This window comes from Plodia interpunctella, chromosome 15 (genome assembly GCF_027563975.2).
Source record: "Plodia interpunctella isolate USDA-ARS_2022_Savannah chromosome 15, ilPloInte3.2, whole genome shotgun sequence".
Lineage (NCBI taxonomy): Eukaryota > Metazoa > Arthropoda > Insecta > Lepidoptera > Pyralidae > Plodia > Plodia interpunctella.
Window position 1 is genome coordinate 8,401,286 of NC_071308.1, and position 20,957 is coordinate 8,422,242.

A 20,957-nucleotide genomic window follows, 5' to 3' on the forward strand; every position below is an offset into this window, starting at 1 on the left:
TGATTTATGACCCCTGGCAGGGATAGGCAAAAAGCCCGGGTGCCAACTATGATACAGTTCGGGAAAAGTTCCCGTCACTCATGTTTTGTAATAAAAAAATATCTTGGGTCAGCGTGAAATGAACTGGGATTATGTGGTTTCTTGGTGATATTGTAAAGAAGGGAACCAATAACCAGTTGAAATTGAATTAAGAATATTTGATTTATGAGAAGCTTGGTTGTTTTTGTAATACATTTAATATCATTAGCAATAACACTTTCGCAGACGATAAGGCACAAAAGAAGTTGAATTGTTACAACTGCTTGTCGTGCACGAAAATGTTAAAGATTGGCATCGAACTATACAAACACCGTTAATTCGTTAAATTAACATATATCTACATACCTATATCCTCTCCCTCCTTTAGTTGTGTGCTCATTTCTGATCATCTCAATGTGCCCGACTTATATATATTATATTAGCGATATTTAGCCTACTATAGAGCTTCGGAGACTTTGTTATTTGGGTGATTTTGACACATATGCCAAGCAGGCAATAGGCATACGGCCCACCTAATACGAACGCCTGTCACATCAGGGTTGTCACACGCGCGTAGATTACTTTGTAGCCTAGAGTCTTTAGCCGTAATAGCCTGTAATGACACTGCATATGAAGTCAAAAAACATGGCACTCCTTTTAACAAGTCGTGTATAAATAATTTCAGCTGAGTTATTCCTAAAGCGAAACTCGCAGATCAAGCTATGATCAAACGCTAAAAACTTTATACAAGTGTTTTTTGTTTTTATGCTGTTCGCTATTTACAAAAACAATTCAGACGATGAGCAACGAAATAACTTTCGAGACTGAACAACGCGAAAATATCATCAACAAAGAGAAAAACAAACGGACTGTAATACAGGAGATTGTTTATAACAAAAATGTTGAAGTTATCAGCCGTGGTGGAGCGAATAAGAATTTGGACAAATAAATGCATTGCTTTTTCAGCAATGTTGCGTTTTTGCTGGATTTAAATATAAATTTCAGCGTGTGCTTCTCGCCCCAGAGTAAGACCACTCCTTATTATTTCGTTGATATCGTACGAGGCGATTAAGGTATAAGACAAACCCTTGAATATGCATGAACAGCAAGAAGAAAATCGGGTTTATTGTGTGAGAGAAGTCAGAGAAAGAAAAGTTTTAAAATGCGTCTAATACCTTTGAGTTCTCTTTTTTGGATAGGATATTCACGCGGGCAAAGCCTAAGACTTTAAATTATATTGCGCATGTACAGTAAAATACCTTATTATTAAAGAATCAAGGCTTAGAAAGGCAAGGAATTAAAAACCCTTTGGTCAATTTTAGTTTAAAGTGAGTTGGGAAGTTTAACTAGATGGAGTTTGATTCCATTAAAAAGTTTAGTCGCCTTTGAAGCACAGATCTTGCAGTCTATACTAATTTATATCGAGATAAATTTAATATCCCTCTCTATTATAAAATTGAAAGTGAATTTTCTCCATGGAATTGCACTAATTACAATTTGAAACGATGATCATACGCTAAATTGAAAATTGATGTTAACTTACGAAATTGTATTACAGTCGACAGCACATCAAGCTTCCCAAATTCAACTCAAACTCGCCTCTATTACCGCTGCATTATGATCCATGCAGGGCGTTTTATATGCGATGCATTTGTACGATGCGCGTTTGGGAAGTTGGAACTTGGCTGGTTGTATTGCTTGCGAAATAGCAAAAACATAAATCGTCTACTGCGCAGTCTCATCTTTCGTGGCCAGCATTATATAATGTGTATTAATATTTACGTATTATTTTAATGGAGATATGTTTTTACTTTGTGGAACCACGATTACAACTGAACCTCGGAAATAAATAAAGCCAGTTTTGCAAATAATGACTTCAAACACACAATTAATTACAGCCAATCGAAAATCGAATAAAAAGTAAAAAGGGCTGCGGCGCGCACTGAACCGTCGAAATTCGAACACACATTTCACGATGGCCGCATAATCGAGAACTGAAATGTTCGGAATAAAACTCTTTGTAATTTGCCAACAAAAAACGGCGCGGTCTAATATTAAAATTCAGTGCTTTTAACACAGCGGGGTGGGCGATCGTCAAGCGTTTTTAAATTGACCGCTCCCTCTCCCTAGTCGTTTCGTGACAGCTGACGGTTTTTTCTATTCTTTTTTTTTTCTTTAGGCTCGTGCAAGCAATCGGGAAATTCCTTTTTTTAATCGTGTTCAGTTTTGACAATATCAATGTTCTCTCTTGCTTCAAAAATCAAAAGGCATGCAAGTAATATTTTTAATTTGCCTCCTATGCCAAATTTAAGACACTATTACGAGTACATTACAGTTATCACATTCAGTGAAAGTATGTATTCTTAATTGACTTAAAATTTTTGCAAAAGACATACAATCAAAACTCAATCAAAATGTAATCTTGACAAATTACAAGCATGTTAAGATGTCATTAACAGTAATTTGTAACAGCCTCCTTACCAAAGTGTTAATTCCGACGTATGTCCACAATAAAGGTACATTATTCTCCTTTAATTACAGCATAATGATTCATAAACCAAACCCCATTTCTCGTAAGCGTAGCAAAACCCATTTTCTTGTTACCTTGTGTTATTGTTAAGAAAGGCAATATGAGCTGAATACAGATACACATAGGTTAAGACCTTTGTTTTGTGGGAGTAGTTTCTCATTTGCTCTTAGTGGCTTAATTAAATTTTTGTTGTCATGTGCTCTTAGGAAATTTTTAACACAAAAGTCAATCAAGGGAAGGTGCTCTAAATTGAAATGAAGATTTTTCTCATAGATAGCGACCGCCAACAAGCCATTCAGCTAAACTTGGTCCACAAATTTCGCTACTCTTGGCACTGTCTACTCCTTTAGTGTAAAAGACGTGATACTGAATCTGTATCAACTTTTTTCACAATCTATTGTCATTCCTGTCTGGAAAAACATCGTCATCATCCACATATTATCTCAATTATAGGTACTATTTCGTATTGTTAAAATATTGCTCCTGTTAAATCAACATGCGATCCGAAATATATTTATTTGGTAAATTACATATTCCTTATCATAATTAACACTGTTTGATTAAAAATATCTTCGTGAGACAAAACCTCAATATGCCACGGAACTCAATTATTATTTAGGCGGGGCCGCGTTCAGAAATTACTGCTCCTAAAACTCAATTTAAATTTTGTCTAAGCGAGATAACTCAAGGCGTCTTGCTTATGTCTTTATTGCTGGCCGTTTAATTGAATTGCGTTAATGGAATGTGCACAAACAAACAGACAAAGCTATCTGAACATCAGCCAAAGGTTTTAAGAGTACTACTTTCGGAAGTTATCTTTAAAGCGGATTGATAGTGGATTGATAGCAGGTTTTGTATTACAAATAATTATGTCTCATATTTATTTATTATTCAATTTTTATAAGCCGCATTGTTTTCTTTTTAATTTTGCCTTAAAGTTTACTATTTACCTTTTACAATTGTTTATAACATTATAATGTATACTGGTTTGTAGCAATAAAATTAGTAAATTTACCTATATGAGAATTACAAGTAATGCAATGCTTCAAATGACGAATAAAAGGCAAACAAATAAAAAGCAACTTCACATAGAGTACACTGTAAACTTATTTCTTTCATTCATAATGACATATCTTCCAAAGAAGAACCGGTAAAAAGCGAAATCGGATCGTGAACCAAAAATAGTAGCAAACGAACAACAATAAAAAATGGCAGTAAAGTTTAACGAGTAGTTCCTTTGATTTGGAGTCCTGAACTATGGACTCGGAATCAAGTGGCTTCGTAAAACCGTTTCATATCCGACCCTCGTGTCTTGCGCACTAAAGAGTCGCTGTTGACTCGGACCGGAGGAAATTGCTGCCCTTATTGGGTTCCGGGCTGCGATTGGAAATCTAAAACCGAAGGCCCTGTTTCGGGGTCAATATAGCGGAATAGCCATTTTAAAATTTATATTTTTTTAAAATTAGAAATTTGTATCTGGATAGAAGTATAGCTAACTTATTCGTTTTAAATATTTTTTATAGATATAACGTATAAACAATACCAAGTATGCAAAACTTTAATGCGAACAAATCGAGTTAATTCAATAGCCATTCAAACCCCAAATATCTCAATAAATTTAATAAATATGATATGTTCGATACAATCAGGAATTCGTAAAAATCATGAAGATTTGTTTTTTAAAATAATTTTACCAAAGATGTACACGTAAAGTACTATTTCAAAATTTAATCTTGAATACGGTTATTTACACTTTAGGAACTTGTAACAACTAAGCACTGATCATTGAAATTGATTTCCGACGAAGAGAACATCGTCTATATAACTCAAAACTAACTTGTTGACAGGAATGGAACGACTACAAACTAAAATGGAATCCTGACGACTACGGGGGTGTGGACACGCTGCATGTGCCTTCTGAACACATATGGCTGCCAGACATCGTGCTTTATAATAAGTAAGTATATTGGTATATTAATATTTTAGGCATATTGTTAGGAATATTAATTTGTTAGTATTTCTACGTTCTTTCTATCTATATACCTCATGCTACAACTTTACAAGTAAGGTTATTAAAATCAGTTTACACGTGCGTGTATATATTTTTTTAATAATCTTCGATATTCATGATGGGTAATAAAGAATGAGGTCTGGGATAATGTAAATCGATATTTGCGTTATTAGGTACAGAAGGATCAGCGCAAATCGAAACATTTCAGTTTTCAAATCTGATTTCTAACGTAGAAATCCGATTTGAAAACTGAAATGTTTGTAGATCTTTTCAAATCCCTAAAAATTGCAATATGGTGTATTCACCATTTCGTTATCTGTATCTTGTTAGAAAAAATTTGATTTGATTGCTTTGCACCAAATTCTTCCAAATTAACACACGTGTCTCTGCATCTATCAAGTCCAAAAAAATAACATAAGAAAAACCACTTAAAGCCAGGACAAGTTAGACAGTTTCCGTCTGCGGTTGAACTTCCGATAAACTTGTCGACTCGCCGTGATAATGTAGAGTAATGGTATTAGTCCAGGATCCCGAAAATAAGAAGATACCGTCCAATAGGATAGGACTTTATAGCTGTTCGTAAAGTAAAGTTAACTTTTATTGGGAGGTACGGGCGTGGGGAAGTTTTCTAAATTGATTTGAGGAAGTTTAAGAAAGTGGAATTAACGGTGGTTCACTTTACTTTAACAAAAAAAAACATTTTTTCATTCATATAAAAGAAAATACATAAAAAAATACTAATTAACAAACTATCAAAATACATACATCATGGATTGGAAATTATAGAAAAAAGAAACAGGGAATTGAAATATTAAATTAAATAAATATGAAATGTAAAATATAATTATGTAATCACAATATCTGTCCTTGTAATCGAAATCCAAAAGTTATTATTTTTTTAACATCAGTGACTCCGCAACCAGGCCAATTTCAAAATCCGCAATTCTTGTCAATCTGCTAGTATCAACTGAGACACTAAAAGTTAAATTGACAGAACATCGATAACAAAAACTGAATACAATTCTTCACACTCTTATACACTCGACAAAAAGTCTTTGTCTCCGCCAAAAAGTATATAGCTCGCGTCGGAAGTAACCATCGATTTATGGTCTTGAACTATTGCCAGAGAATGAATGGCGGTATGTAATATAGCCTCCGATTGAATTTGGTTGCAGTCAACGAAAAAATCAACGATTTTAGACCTTACTGCTAAGAATTTAGAACTCTTGATTTGATTGCAGCAGTTGATTTATTTTTGCAGTGAACTGTACTCTGTGAGATAAATCCGAACTATGAGATATAAATATTGCAAGACGTTTCAAATTTAACATTTATTTATTTACGTTATAATATGTGATGAAAAGAATTTGGTGACATACATATAGTTACCGCACTAGAATAGGTTAAATGCATATTCGACAAGGATTTCGTATGTGGCGACTAAGGGACGTAGAACCTTAACAGCTCAAAGACATCATATATAGAGAAGGAAAATCAGGCAGGAAGGAGAAGGTCAGGCAGGCATTCGAATCTTTAAAATCGTCAGTTTTAGCGATGTCCCAGGGCGTTGGGGCCTCTCAGCCACAAATGTAATCTAAAACATGCGAAACATGACAGAAATGTGATGAAAAGTTTTAAATTCTTGATTAAATGAGACAGGTGTCACTCCTAACGAGTCATACCTACACGTTTGCCAATTGACATTTATAACTAAATGTTTACATATAAAATATATGTAAGTACATTTAATTATGTAGTATTTCACACTTATGCAATTTAAAAAAAACTTAAAAAAGATACGCCATTAAATATTACTTTTTTTACAACGACTATGTACGTAATTTAACCGGAATAACAAAGGCTTTGAAAAATGCGAAGGGGATAGTTTATTCAGCTTACCCTTTTTATTTTGCTGGTAAGCATCCTCCATTTTTGTTAACCCTTCGCTAGGGATTTCTTTCGCTTTGTTCAAAATATAGTAAATATGAGTTACTGCTTTGATTCAAAATAATTATACTGTAAAGTTGTAACTAATGGTAAAATTATATTATTTTTTTCAACCAAAGCCGTAGGTCAAATATACTAGTTAAATGAAAAGTTCCAAAAGTTTTGATATCTCATGTACAAATATACATATGTTTTAATATAAAACAGATTCTTCTAATGATAACTATATCAAATTGAAGATTGTTAATAATCAAACCGATCCAACTGAAAAAAAAACTATTCCAATGTTCACGTTTAAACAAGAAGAACGATCAATTAAACGAATAATTTATGAAAAAATTGAAATAACTTTCAAAAGCAAAATTCAAAACTCATTCCTTCAAGAGACAGAGACACTGAAATCTCGAAAATAATTTGTGAAGTAACTACAATACGTGAAACCTCATTTAGTATTAACTTGAGACGTAGCATAACACGATTATTTTTAAAGGCCCGGTCTCTGCAGCGCCAGCCATTACAGGTAGCAGTTCACCAAATTTATATGCATTAACACCGAGCGCCGCCATTCTACTGAATTTAAATCTTGTGTCACAAGAGATAAGGTTCATAATTTGAATAAGTGTTATTATCTAGGAGAGATGCAAGCGTTGAGAGTTGCTCAAGTGGAAGAGTAGATAACTGCTGTCTTTAATCTAAAGAGCTTAACGTCGGATATCAACTAAGGCAAACCCTAACAAAATAGCGTCTTTAATTTTGATGATAATCTTAACAATACCTTCAATATCTTTATCGAATTGATGATTAGAATTTGTTTGATCGTCGGTCTATTGTAACCAATTCAATATTTGGTTTGAGAACCAGGATCAGTTTGTGTACCTCTGAGAAAATAAATTTAATCTGTTCAACCGAACGGTAGTGGTCAAAAGAAAACAATTAAATTATAATCAAAAGTAAAAGCTAAATCAAAATTCATATCACTGATATCTTAACATGTAACATGAAATATAATAGGAAAAATATAAAAATGCAACAAGAGAATACTTGCGCCCGCATAGTTTTCTCCATAGATCTCAAAAGTCGATTGTTAGACTCTTGTAATACAAATTGTATATTGTGCAATAGAGTTAAATAAGTAAATTCTAATTTAACTGCTAAGATTCCCAAGAACATGCTTTCACGTAAACGTAAAACATGAAAATTAGCGCCATATAATAATGAAAAGCACGCCATACAAATATGGTGATTCGCAGCAATATTTTCAAATTTAAACATAGATGTTACTCTTTAATGCACCTGGTTCCTAAAAGCACTCCGCTGTGTATTCTGTGTTAACTTTATTTTTAATGGCTGAGCGTTAGCCTAATGGAAGAGAGCGTGACCTATTTTATGAGACAATTTTCTGAATACTCTGAAGTTGGTTATGACAAAGCTTTTAGAGGTCTGACGTCACAGTTTTGGAAAGCCTATAGAGTTTCGTAGACGCGAATGGGTGTGCAGAATTTTATTGTAATATCACTTGTTTTTTTTTTTTATCAAAAAGAAGTGTTAACATTGCAGCTATTGAATTGTATTTGTTAGAATTTTTTTTTTAGAAACGTATTGTGGGGGGCCATCATCAGGGCAATTCTACTTTCTAGTAATTTACTTATACTTTCTAGTATATGGTAAAAAAAAAGTTATCGATTGCAACTTTGAAGTTAACTTTAACCTGCGCAGAAAAACCCAAAGTAAGCAAAATTGACTGGTGCAACTCACTAATTCTGTATAAAATTACAAGGATACTCGACAAAATTGAAATTAAAAAAGTCATTGGCTTTCCGAAATTAAGCAGCAATGCCTTGATCGAGCCAAATAAGTTGGTCCTTGTATAATGGCATAACATGAAAATATCACGCGGTCAAATCCCGAGAGCACGCGACTCCTAACGGCACTCCATCACACTAATCCAGACGAGTGGATCTGTACAGCCAACAACACATCAACCTTACAGACTTCATTGCAAATTCGCCTCTATTACCTCGACATAGAGGTTATTGGACATGTAGGACAGAGCACGTGATTTACGTTTATGTCCAGATAATTGCTCAACTATTCGTGCAGTTTACACGCAACTAAACTTTATATTAACTGCATTGAGTTTCCAATGCATAAATATGTCTAATCCTACAAACTATTATTTAAAGCGACAGGGATAATTTAACAAGAGATATCTTTATTTTTCTTCCCATCTAAGAGAAATTTGACTATAAAATCATTGTCTTACCCGAAAGTCGTCAACATATAGATTAAACATATAGAGTAAAACAACGAGCTCCTGAGAAATATAAAGGGATAGTTTGCCACTTTATTTCTTATATTAACTGATTAATCACCTATAGACAAGTTCTTTGATTTTATAAGCGCGAATCATTATTTATTTAAAAATGTTATCTACCTAACAGAATATATTTCGCGTTGAAGATTTGCCGTCGACCCGCATAGAAGAAGAATAAAAGATACAAAATACACACTTAATAGTAATAGCGTTCTCCTCCTCCAATCAACCATTGCACATTCACGGATTCAGGGTTCCTTTTTCAGCAACCGAACCCAAAATCAGTTTTCCTACTTTTACTGCTCGACTTTTTGTCAGACATTTCTATCAACTCTGGATAAAATATCGTTCATTAATATCGAGTTATTTTTTCAAATAATACTCAGGTTATGTTTATTTATTTATTTAGTATAAGACACGCTTACAGTTTTTAAATGTGTATTATATTAGTAGCTTTTGTCCACGGCTTTGCTACTGTCTACTCCGTACTTCAAACTATATATATGCATAATTTCAAGATAACAAACCGGTCGAGTTGTTTTCGAGTTTATCCGTTACAAACAAAAATACAAATATTTTCTCTTTATAATATTAGTATTCATAGTAAATATTGTATTTTTGTAGTTTCATGCAATGCAATACATAAACACTAGTTATTATGTTAATAACAATTAAGACTTAGTAACACGAATTAACTAAACTACGTGTGCAATGGAGTGCGAAACAGCAATGCATTTTCATTTGCGCGTAAAGTCTGTATAATTATTTGACTTCCCACTTGCGCTGCAATTTGGTGCAACCAAATGTTCTAATGATGCATTGTCTTCGGTATAGTTTATTTCTTAATGTATAGCCCCTGGAGCCGCAATGCGGTAACCAATTTTCATTATTTAGATTTAAAACTAGCGTTTTCTCTTTAAATTACATTTAACATGCCATTTCTGTTTTTATTTCATCTAAAAATAATACATTCTACTGAAATAGCCTTCACACTAGTGTAATTTATTAGTTTTGTAAGCAAATGTTACAAAAGTTAATTGCCATATTTTTTTCTTACAAAATTTTCTTAAAACTTTCTAGTATAAGTACAGTTGGAATATCTGTTAGTGAAATATTACATATACAAATTATAAAAAGGAATTGTTGTCTTCGAAACTACTCAAACCATTTTCTTTTTCACCAATATAAATCCGATACTCTTACTAGATGGAAGTTCAATACATATTAAAAATATCTAAAGTATCTAGTAAATATCATAGAACAATCAAAAAAATAATATTATACATATACTTTCGAAATAAATACTGACCCCCTTGTGATAAATGACTTAAGTGGGGAGTTTATTTACCCGTCCCTGACTGTACAGTCGATTTGTATCGCGCTTAGTCTACAGCATTTACCGATTTATCAACAGCGCTGACGGCAATTACGAGGTGACGATCATGACGAAGGCGATTCTCCATCACGACGGCAAGGTGGTGTGGAAGCCGCCGGCCATTTACAAGTCGTTCTGTGAGATCGACGTCGAGTATTTCCCCTTCGACGAACAGACCTGCTTCATGAAGTTCGGCTCCTGGAGTTACGATGGCTACACGGTTTGTAATTTCTGGATTATCTTTTTTCATATGTTTATTCTAAAAAGTATGTTTCGTTGCGCTTGTTTCTAGATCCGATTTGAAAATGTATGATTAATAGAATAACGAGTACTTAATATAATATAGGCCATAAGATAGGTATTAACAAATTGGTAACGGGATCGAATCCGCGGATGAAATGCTGAAAACAATTTGTAAAGTTTCGTACACAGTGATACATATTGTGTGTATGTATCTATCGTAAAAAATCTCTTCCAACGCTAAAAAAGAATGTAATCGAAATTCCGCTATACAAAAGCTCCCTTCAATATTTCTTGCTTGAAATATGTTGGGTTCCAATAAATAATATGGACAATAAGATATTCAATGAAAGACGGAGTGATAAAAACTTTGAGAAATTTTAGCGAAAGGCCTTACAAGATGAAACCGTTCGAAAGATAGGAGGAAGCTAATAAATCAATGTGTTTCTGTTTCCTTCAACATAAATAAAGCCATACTCACCACGCCTTCTTATATCGCCCGGGTTAAGGTTCAAGGGGTTCTCATATTTATCTATCCCATTCTCACCTAAGATGTGCGTAAGAGATAGCGATAAACATTCGGTTTGATTCTGTAATAACGAATGGCCGCGAGCGGGATGTTGTGCTACTTTTTCCTAAACTACGCCTTTTATATCTAAGTGGTTGTTTGGGTTATCTCAATCCGAAATATCATAATCCTACTGAGCTATTGTAACTAGGTTTTCTTTATTGTATTTCTTTATGATCAAATCTACCTTACTTATTACTGGTCCCTTTTCTACTGTGATCATAATCATCAGACAACGCACAAACAAAACTGGACTTAGAAAATTGGTATGTATAAAGTAATTATGAAGATTTCTTAAAATTCCCGATGGGATGGAAAATAGTAACTTTTACAATAAAAACATCATAGATATTCTAATAAATTTTGAAATAGATTTTTTTTTTCTTTTGCAGGTGGACTTGAGGCACTTGAAGCAAACGCCAGACTCGGATCAAATAGGAATGGGGATAGATCTTTCGGAATACTATATTTCTGTAGAGTGGGATATAATGCGGGTGCCAGCGACTCGGAACGAGAAATTCTATTCTTGTTGCGAAGAGCCATACCCTGACATCATCTTCAATCTCACTCTTAGAAGAAAAACTCTTTTCTACACAGTCAACCTTATCATCCCATGTGTTGGGATCTCTTTCCTTTCTGTCCTTGTCTTTTACCTGCCATCAGATTCTGGGGAGAAAATCTCGCTCTGTATTTCCATCCTTCTGTCTTTGACTGTGTTTTTCTTACTGTTAGCTGAAATTATCCCGCCGACATCTCTTACGGTGCCGCTATTAGGAAAATATTTGTTATTCACTATGATGCTAGTCACATTATCAGTAGTTGTCACAATCGTGGTGCTAAATGTAAATTTTAGGTCGCCCGTCACCCACCACATGGCCCCGTGGGTGCGAAAGGTCTTTATAGATTTTTTACCCAAAATATTGTGTATACAGAGGCCAGAGAAACCACCCGATGATGATGATGATGATAACGATAAGCCAAATGAGGTAAGAGATATTGAATCTGCAATAAATACGGAAGGAATTGCAAAACCTCTTTGAATATTTATATTTCTTTAACATAATATTAGGTTTTTAATATTTTTATTGTTCACTTCTAATGTTTCAATAGAATCAAAATGTTCCAGCATGATGACCTCTAATATGAGTTGAAGATTTGTGATTTTATTTCCTCTATTTACGATTCTCCGTACATTGCATGCATTTTGAAATTTGACCCGCACCAAATTATAATAGCATGGTCAATACGACTCATCATTAATCGCGATGGAAATATTCATTTACCTCCCTTTCCAAACAAAGCTAAAAGCGTTTAATTAAATTTGTAGAATAAAAGCTCTCACAAACGAAGTTCTCAGAAGGAATCCCTTTTAAGGTGAAAAAACAGGGCGTTTCGTTTCCAAACATTTTCTATCGGATTCGATTCACAACAAACCCCTCAACAATAACAATTTTAATTGTCCTCGTCGGAGAAGCGTCGGCGATATTCTAAATCCATTGTGCTCTGTGTATCGCGGAAGTATCGCTTCCAGCCCAATTTCATTCCATTTCGATTTTCCTTTATTACCGACGCCGACGGGCTTAACGAGAGCGAGTGGCTCTGTTATTTATGTTCCCCTGGTGGCTGCGGACGGAGCCGCGATATACGAGCCAGTAGATGCGGCTGAAACCGAAACCTTAGCGGCAGAATACTGAGAGTGCAGAAGTTAGGTTCCTTAGCCTAGCTTTCTTATTCGAATAATAAGAATATTTGATAAATTGCTAATATCATTTACCTTTGGCCACTATATTTAGTATTCGATCCGCGTGATTTTCCCACGGAAACAGTTCTTATTTCATGTAATATTTCAAAAAATATGTGTAAGTATGTACCGATGTACATTCAATGTAGTTAAAAGTGCGGAGGTATACATATCTATGTAATTCCAGTATATCTATACTGAAAACACAAATGGAACTATGTTAACATTAAGTGTGAACAAGTAATAAGTAATATAATAAGCAAATAAACGTGACTTGAAATTTATAATTGTTGTTAGGAAATTATGATAGTTAGAATTTGTATAAATAGCTAGCCATTTTGATCTCTTAAATCAACGTACCGATTAGAACACTTTAACATGATTCATAGATAGATAAATAAAATACATAAAGTTCGAGTCGCTGCTGTAGAATAAATTTGACGAAGATTTTTTTGTTATATAAGTATTTTCAGATTATAAATGAAAATTTCCTATTTTATACGCAGAGTCATTTGTTTGCTTTTGCAAAGAAAATGAGAAGAATAACATTGACATCTTATAATGTTTAATATTTGGCCCGAGCATACTAAATATGGACATTTTTATCACGACAATAATATTTTATGCTTCTTCTGCACTCCAAATATTCTGTATATCTACTCTATCCTAATTGTGTGCTGGCTTAAGCCGCATCGATACGATGCCCCTGCGGAACGCCAACTGACATTTTAATCTCTAGCCATTTCGCCAAACCATTCGCTGACTAATATTGCACCCGACTGTATCTCGTATTTGGTTCTTGTGCATTCTCCCGTATCCTATTCACTTATTCAGAAGCCCTTTTTCGCTTATTAGTTACGTAACGCTTCTGGCTTTAGCTCTGTCTTAAAATATTCTGTTAATGGATTTGAAATCTTTTCTTATTAGATTTTTTGGCAGACGTTACACATCCTTATTTAACATTTTAAAACACCTATTAAAATAGATTTACACGTTTCTTATGCTACTCTACTGACATTTTTGTAATAATTGCAAATCTCATTTTATTATTATCATAATATATTTTGTTTCTATTGTACTTTTGGATATTCTACACTACAACTACGTAAATAGATCAAACTTGAAACATGGGCCTTCCATGAAACGACTATATTGGATTCCTTTTCAGGTCATCACTGACGTATTCGGTGGAGACGATATAGATGGCAAATTCAAAGAGTGGGGTTGTGAAGAGTATGAGCTACCAGGCATGCCTCCCTCCCCGCCACCGCCCCCTGGAGGTGATGATGAGCTATTCTCCCCTCCTCCTGGGTCGCCCTGCCGACTAGACTTAGATGATGGCAGCCAATCTCTAGAAAAGCCCCACGTGAAAGAGATGGAAATGACTATTGAAGGCTCCAGGTTTATTGCTCAGCATGTCAAAAATAAGGATAAATTTGAAAGCGTAAGTATTGAACATTTCATTATCAACAATTTTTAGCGTCGTTTAAAAATGTATCATACATTTTTATTTCAATCTGAAGGATCACTTCAAAACTCTCGTTATCTTGAAGCAGTCTCAAGTTTCTTCATGTTGTTGAACAATAAAACCCAAATTAGATAAATTCATACTTTTACAAGTATCATTAATTTTATGTTTGCTTTCAGGTGGAGGACGATTGGAAATACGTCGCGATGGTATTGGACAGAATTTTCCTGTTTGCCTTCACGATAGCTTGCGTGTTGGGTACGGCGCTAATTATATTCCGTGCGCCGACATTTTACGACAACAGCAAGCCGATCGATATCCTCTACTCGAAGATTGCGAAGAAGAAGTTGGAGTTGCTCAAAATGGGCTCTATAGCGGACCCGAGCCTCTGAAATTCGTCTTACGTCTTCGGCCACTCGCCGCCGAAGACGTTCTGGGAGCTAATCGTCATGTGGTGGCACGGATGATCTATCTAAGTCTCCCAGAGGAAACTGCTAGGCGAGGACATTGTTGTGATGAGTGAGGTGCCAAGCGCCTGGTGCAAAACGGACGTGTGAACGCCGCGTGCGCATCCAAAAACCGTCTTTTTGTAATAGAAACTCTAACTCGAGACTCATCCGTCGATAGTGGAATCGGGAACGGAACAACCTCAACATAGCTGTTTTGTGTTGACCGAATCTATTGCAACTATTTTTATAATTAGAATTGCTGTAAACATTTATACTTTATGCGAATGCATTTTGTATGTTTTCGTCAATTTCTTTTTCGGGTATTGTTTAATACGAGCGCACAAACACTGTACAGATAAAATCTTTAGGGGTATTTGTTTCTTGCGGTAGAACATTTATTTTATGGAATGTTACAAGCATTATAACGTAACAGTTACACGTAAGGTTTACTTCGAATAAAATCGAGCTCAATTTCGTAACGTTTAAGTATTGTAAAGTGGTATTATTCAATCAATGGTCGATTAACATCCATATAGTTTTGTGCAAACGTCCTCAATGAGAGCCGGACACTTCTAGATGATGTATTTAATAACGGTGATGTAATAAATTTGAATTATACATTTAGTATTTGATAAACTACGTACTCGCGTAAAAACTTTAAGGACAATATCTATAATTTGACGAATGGTAATAATTTCCCTGTAGTCGTAATGAAGTTATAAGGGATTGTAGATATTAATAGAATTATAAGCCTAGTCAACAGAAATATGAAAAAACTAACACTTATCATAATGCCAACATAGATTTAGTCACTTCGCGACGGTGATATTATTTGACTAGATAATATTTGTGAACACAATTGACTGCCAATTGTAAATTACATTTTTATAAAGTCGGTATTCTTAGATAGTTCGGTAACTTGTTTTATTAGATTTTTTAAACGGAGTGCCAAATCTGCCAGCGCGTAACGATATAGTTCCGGGTAATTAGCCAAAACATACTGATATTAACTACTTTATTACTAATCATAGATTTTCGTGTTTCGGATTTTGCAAAACGAAATTTTGATAATTGTAAGAGACAAACAAATGCTTGCCCAAAACGTAACGACTGAATGAATCATTAATGCTTAATTTTTTACATGCCTTGTGGCACTGTCTGCTTTTCCGTGTAATTTATAACTGTAATTTCACTAATAAAATCCTAGAGTACAGGGTAAATTTAGTACACAAGTTTCTTCTCCTGGTTTTTATTCTCACAATTTTCACTGATTGTAAGTCTTTTACTCACTTAACGGCACTTTACCACGAACACATTTAGGTAATAAATCATTGTTGAGGATTGTGACCTAGTCTATAATGATGTAGGTAATCTTATATTTATTTCTATCTAGATTAGATTGAATATTAGATATTTGATTTCAATTACACTTAAGTGTTACCTCTCATAACTCACGTTTTTTTTTAATAGTAGTACGTTTTATTTTGTTTTAACATTTGCGCATCATAGCGTCTTACCTCACTTCGACCCATTTTGTAGGGTATTGTAGCAATCTAACGTAATAAAATATTTCGAGCCGCGTAATTGATATGTCAAAGTAACTCATGATAAAGATTATTAGATAAAGATTACTTAGGTATCTCAGTAATTTAATGAATCCACAGCGAGCAGATAGGAAAACAGGGATGGTAATATTAAAATAATTCAAATTGTTTTGTGTGATTCGTCTTCATATTATATAAGTGTTACTGGGTGTGTATAGCTGTTTGTGTCAAATGCATACACTGGCTAGTGTAGATTAGTTGATACGTAATAATGGTAGTAGAGTAACATGTGAGGAATGCGGTCTAATATGTTAGGACAAAAAGCAAGCTCGCTGAAGGTTGATATTTATGATAGGTCCGTCTCTGATTGGAAAGCCAATTCAGATTTCTTTCAATAAGGCTCTAAATACGTCATGTATCTTTGATGGAATTTTTGGATGGAATTGTTCGTGTAACAGACTACTAAAATTAATTTTTCTAATAAGTAATACATTCACGTCGATTACTCGGGAGTAGGAATGTGCTATTGCACGCACAAACACACCAATTTAATATTAATAATAATATCATTAAAGGCTAGTTAAGTACACTGGCTTTTTACACAGTCTCGTGGTCATCTGGAACTTTTATTGTAGATATTTGCTAGAAAATAAACGGTCTGTTGTTATTTTTATATGACTGCAAATAATAATAGATTTTCTAAAACACCATAGGGTAATCGTTTAAGGTTGAGTGTTACGGTTGACATGATTATTGAAAGCATGAAAGGAATGCTAGCTTAAGGTGAAAAATAAAATATTTAATGTAAATATTTTCTGTAGAATATCGAGCCTGAAGCTGGAGCTAATTATTTAGAATGCTAAGATCGTATGTTGGTGGTTATAAAATACAGAAGAATCTTGAAATTTAAATTTTGTTTCGAATATCACGGTGTATCTTCTAGTATATCTTAGGCTGTGTTAAGTCTGGGAAAAGATGAGCTAAGCCAATACAACGACTATAATAACTAATATCATTGCCAAGATAAAATATATATCTGAAGTTTTGTGTCTTTTGTAGATTCAGTCAATGTTATAAAAGCGGACGTTAAATTTTATTATGTTTGTCCTTAGCTATCTCAGTCTCAAAGACATTGTTTATCTTTTTCTTGTTCTTGATAAGAAATTATTCAGGTCGAATCTCAGATCTTTATGTCTGTGTGAATGAAATGGAATAGTGTAATTACTACTACTAATTGTGATACTAAAGATTAAACTTAATAATGCAGATACTTTACCATAACAGTCTTCTTTCTTATTAGGTGTATCACTAACACCGATGTCAGATTTTATTCAAGTCGCCTAAAAGCATCTGACGTGATTTTACCAACTACCCACAGACATCTGAACGTGGCAAGCATACACGCTCTTGACATTAATGATAATAGTTGAACTAATGCAGTTTCTTAATTCCTTACAAATTTAAGTAAAAGCACACAGATATTTTAGTGAGTTAAAACCATTTACACAGATATAATAATCTGAAGACTTCAATGACCTTTTACTACATATTGAATATCGTGAACTTACATTGGGCAATGTTAGCCAAATGTGTTGTTTGAATATAAGTAATGTTTCGGGTGATAACGGGTAAGCAAAAGTAGTGTGTCGTATATCTGGCAGTAGATAGGTAATAAATTTAACAATAATCTCAAAAAGCTAGATTCAACACTTGTCAATAAGTAAGTTAACATGGGTATATGTAATATTGTAAGTGGTATTTAGCTTCTCAGTGTTTTTAGAGTTAGTCGACGTATGGGTCAGCTCAGTAACGCGATGCCAGATAAATTTGTTATCATACTGTTGATATTTTAGTCTAGATAATATTTAATTTGAAAACTTTTCTATGTATGATATCAGTATTTGTTCAGTTTGTTTGAAATATACTAAACAAAAAGAAATCTTTATGCATAAAATTGACATAACAGCTGAAATTCAACAAATATTGTGGTCAACTTTAAATGCGATAAGAACTTAGAAAACCTTGACTAATAGAAACAGTTGACGAATCGCTGATCGTGCAAAATTTAATATAACGAACACATCTTATGAAGACATGCAATAAAACAAGCGACACGCGATGTTGATGATGACTCAGAATGATGGTGTCAGAACTCATACATTAAAAAATATGTGTGCTATATATTCTATTTTTTTCCTTTATTTCGTTTTTATTATTAAAGTAATACTTGTTTGATTAATATTATTGAGAGCATTGATTTTATTGTTTTCTAGTTGTCTTTTGATTTGTATGTACTAGCAAGTTTGTCTGCATCGGGTGGTGAAGTTGTAAACTCATAGTCAGCTATCACATGGCTGTCAATAATTTTAAGAAATCAACTTAACCAAATGTTGGCATGTAAATATAGAGGATCAACATAGTATAATTATAATTGACGAGTTATTTTTCTACGTTCCTTTCACCGTGTCTTTAGTGACGTAGAAACGTAGTGAATGGACGTTGTAGATTTAATGATCATGTCTTTGGAATAACGGAGCATACGTGAAATATCTGTTTGATTGATAAAAATAAAAATTATCTATGAATATATTTAAAGAAATCTTCGAAAATAAGCACTCCATTTTGAAGGTTAGGTTAGTTTAAAACACGAAATTAGATATCATAAAATGTTCTTTCTATAACTTCAACAGTTGATTTTGTGCTATTTTTGAGTAAATTAAATATAATAATACAGATATTTCATTTACGAGCTAACAAAAACATTAACGATTCATATAGAAATGCAAACGGAATACAACAACGCGCGCTCTGAAATTTCGAATTCAAGATCTCATTTATTCCGTTAAGAACTCATTATTTACATATTATCATTCGGCAATAAACTCTTGATTCCGATTGACAATCAGTTAAGTAATATAATTTCCGTAAATAATTTCCGTAAATATAATTATCATACTTGTAAATTTTAATATTTACTTTTGAAAGGGAGTCGGTATTAACAGAAAATCCATGACGCTTTATAATTAGGTTCTTCGAAATCTAGAATTTCGTCATAGATATTTCTTCAATACACTTTACGTACTTGCTTTTCAGCACAGTTTTTGTTTTATGAATTATATTTCTCTCATCGATATATATATATATAATACTCTTTATCTTATAAATATCTACGTAAGTTAGGCGTACTTGCATGTTTAATCGAACGTCTTCCAAACTGACGTAAGTTTTTATTTCTAAATTCGTTTTATTTTTACTATTTTCCCTTGACAAATTCTCAGTTTAATTTTACTTTTATTCTCTTAGATTCTTTGAAATTGATCTCGGCTATTTCTAGTAATAGCTTTTGTATATTTTGATGCTGTTAAATCGGTTTCAAATTCATGTAACTTACTACTTCAAATTATAATAATATGAATAGATATATGTGTATTTAAGGTAGTTGAAACCACATGAAATTTGCGTTGAGCTTCCAACACGATTAGATGTAAATACAGATAATAAATCCACTTTTGCACTATGATAAACTTCTTTAACTATGTTTTGTCAGATGTGTTGTGCATTTTAATTGGAAATCGAGGCGTGTACATATTGTACAAACTTTGAATTCGTTGACTTAATCTAAGACACTATTTTATTCTGATTAATAAACATAGAGAAAGTTTATCATTACGACAGTTAATTGAATTGCTAATTTCAAATCTACTACTGCATAATTCCAAAGCAACGAGCCAGATTTCGATACACATGGCTGTGTTAAAGCTTTTATCGAACGTTAAATTGCCGCTATTCAGCAAAGCAACCTATTGGCAAACGCTCTAATTCCGGCTAAATGCAAAGTAGAAACTGAAACTAGAGTTGTATCACTGATTACACGATACGTACACGCCTTAATCGCTTTGTGAAATCTTTTTTGACATTGAGATGGAGTCGTTTTGTACAAATTTTCTTTGTTAAATAGAATTGGTATATTTTTATGTATAGTAACGATGTGATTTACTTTTGTTACTTTATTGCTCTGGCGTTTCAAAGGTGTTGAGTATTATTTATGGTAATATTTCGACTTTTAAAATAATGAGGGCATGTGGATATCTAACGTTAAGAGGGTGCAACTTCATTGAAACATCAGCCGCAACTAATAAAAAGTATGTTCTTGGTTTCGTCACTATACATTAACCATTACGATTAAAGCAAGTAAGTATAGAAATATATTAAAACGAATTTGCCAAAAAATGTTTGATCTCTTTTTAAATACTTCTTTTGCTCTTGCCGTCATTTTTTTCTAGACTTTCTGTGTGCCTTATTTTATTAGTCTTTAAATCTAAGTTTTCAATGAAAACATTGAATGTGTATGAATTAGAATGAGTTGTGTTAGTTCGAGTGATTTAATCATTCATTTGTTCGTTTGAATTTTGAATAATAAAAGCAATCGTTGTATTAATATGTAAGTTTGGATTCTATGATTGATTGTTATTAATTAATTTCGTCTGTCGCTACGGCATAGGATAGGATGTATGTTGGAAATTTTTGTCTCTTAATGTTAATATAAATGTCCTCTACTAGTTATACGGATTTATGAGTTGATTATAATGTATTTTTTTCACCTTTCTAGTCACGAGTAACGGTGTTTGGTGTGTAATATTTGAAGATTATACAATCTTATCACATAACATTTTTTTAAAGTTTTTATTAGCATACATTTTGAGATAAAAGTAACAAAAAATTACTATATGGACAATGTGTAAAACGTATTGT

At 33.4% G+C, this 20,957-nt stretch overlaps 1 protein-coding gene across 2 annotated transcripts in view; it reads left to right on the top strand.

Moving 5' to 3' along the window:
• nAChRalpha1 (nicotinic Acetylcholine Receptor alpha1) overlaps positions 1 to 20,442 on the top strand; it is a 207,893-nt gene extending 187,451 nt beyond the window's left edge. For both annotated transcript variants that reach the window (XM_053755270.1, XM_053755269.1), the window contains 5 exons: positions 4,396 to 4,505; positions 10,235 to 10,415; positions 11,396 to 11,989; positions 13,913 to 14,188; positions 14,392 to 20,442. In XM_053755270.1, coding sequence (XP_053611245.1) covers positions 4,396 to 4,505; positions 10,235 to 10,415; positions 11,396 to 11,989; positions 13,913 to 14,188; positions 14,392 to 14,604 — 1,374 coding nt within the window. In that variant the 3' untranslated portion in view covers positions 14,605 to 20,442. The remainder of the gene's footprint in view (positions 1 to 4,395; positions 4,506 to 10,234; positions 10,416 to 11,395; positions 11,990 to 13,912; positions 14,189 to 14,391) is intronic.
• Positions 20,443 to 20,957: the final 515 nt, after the last annotated feature.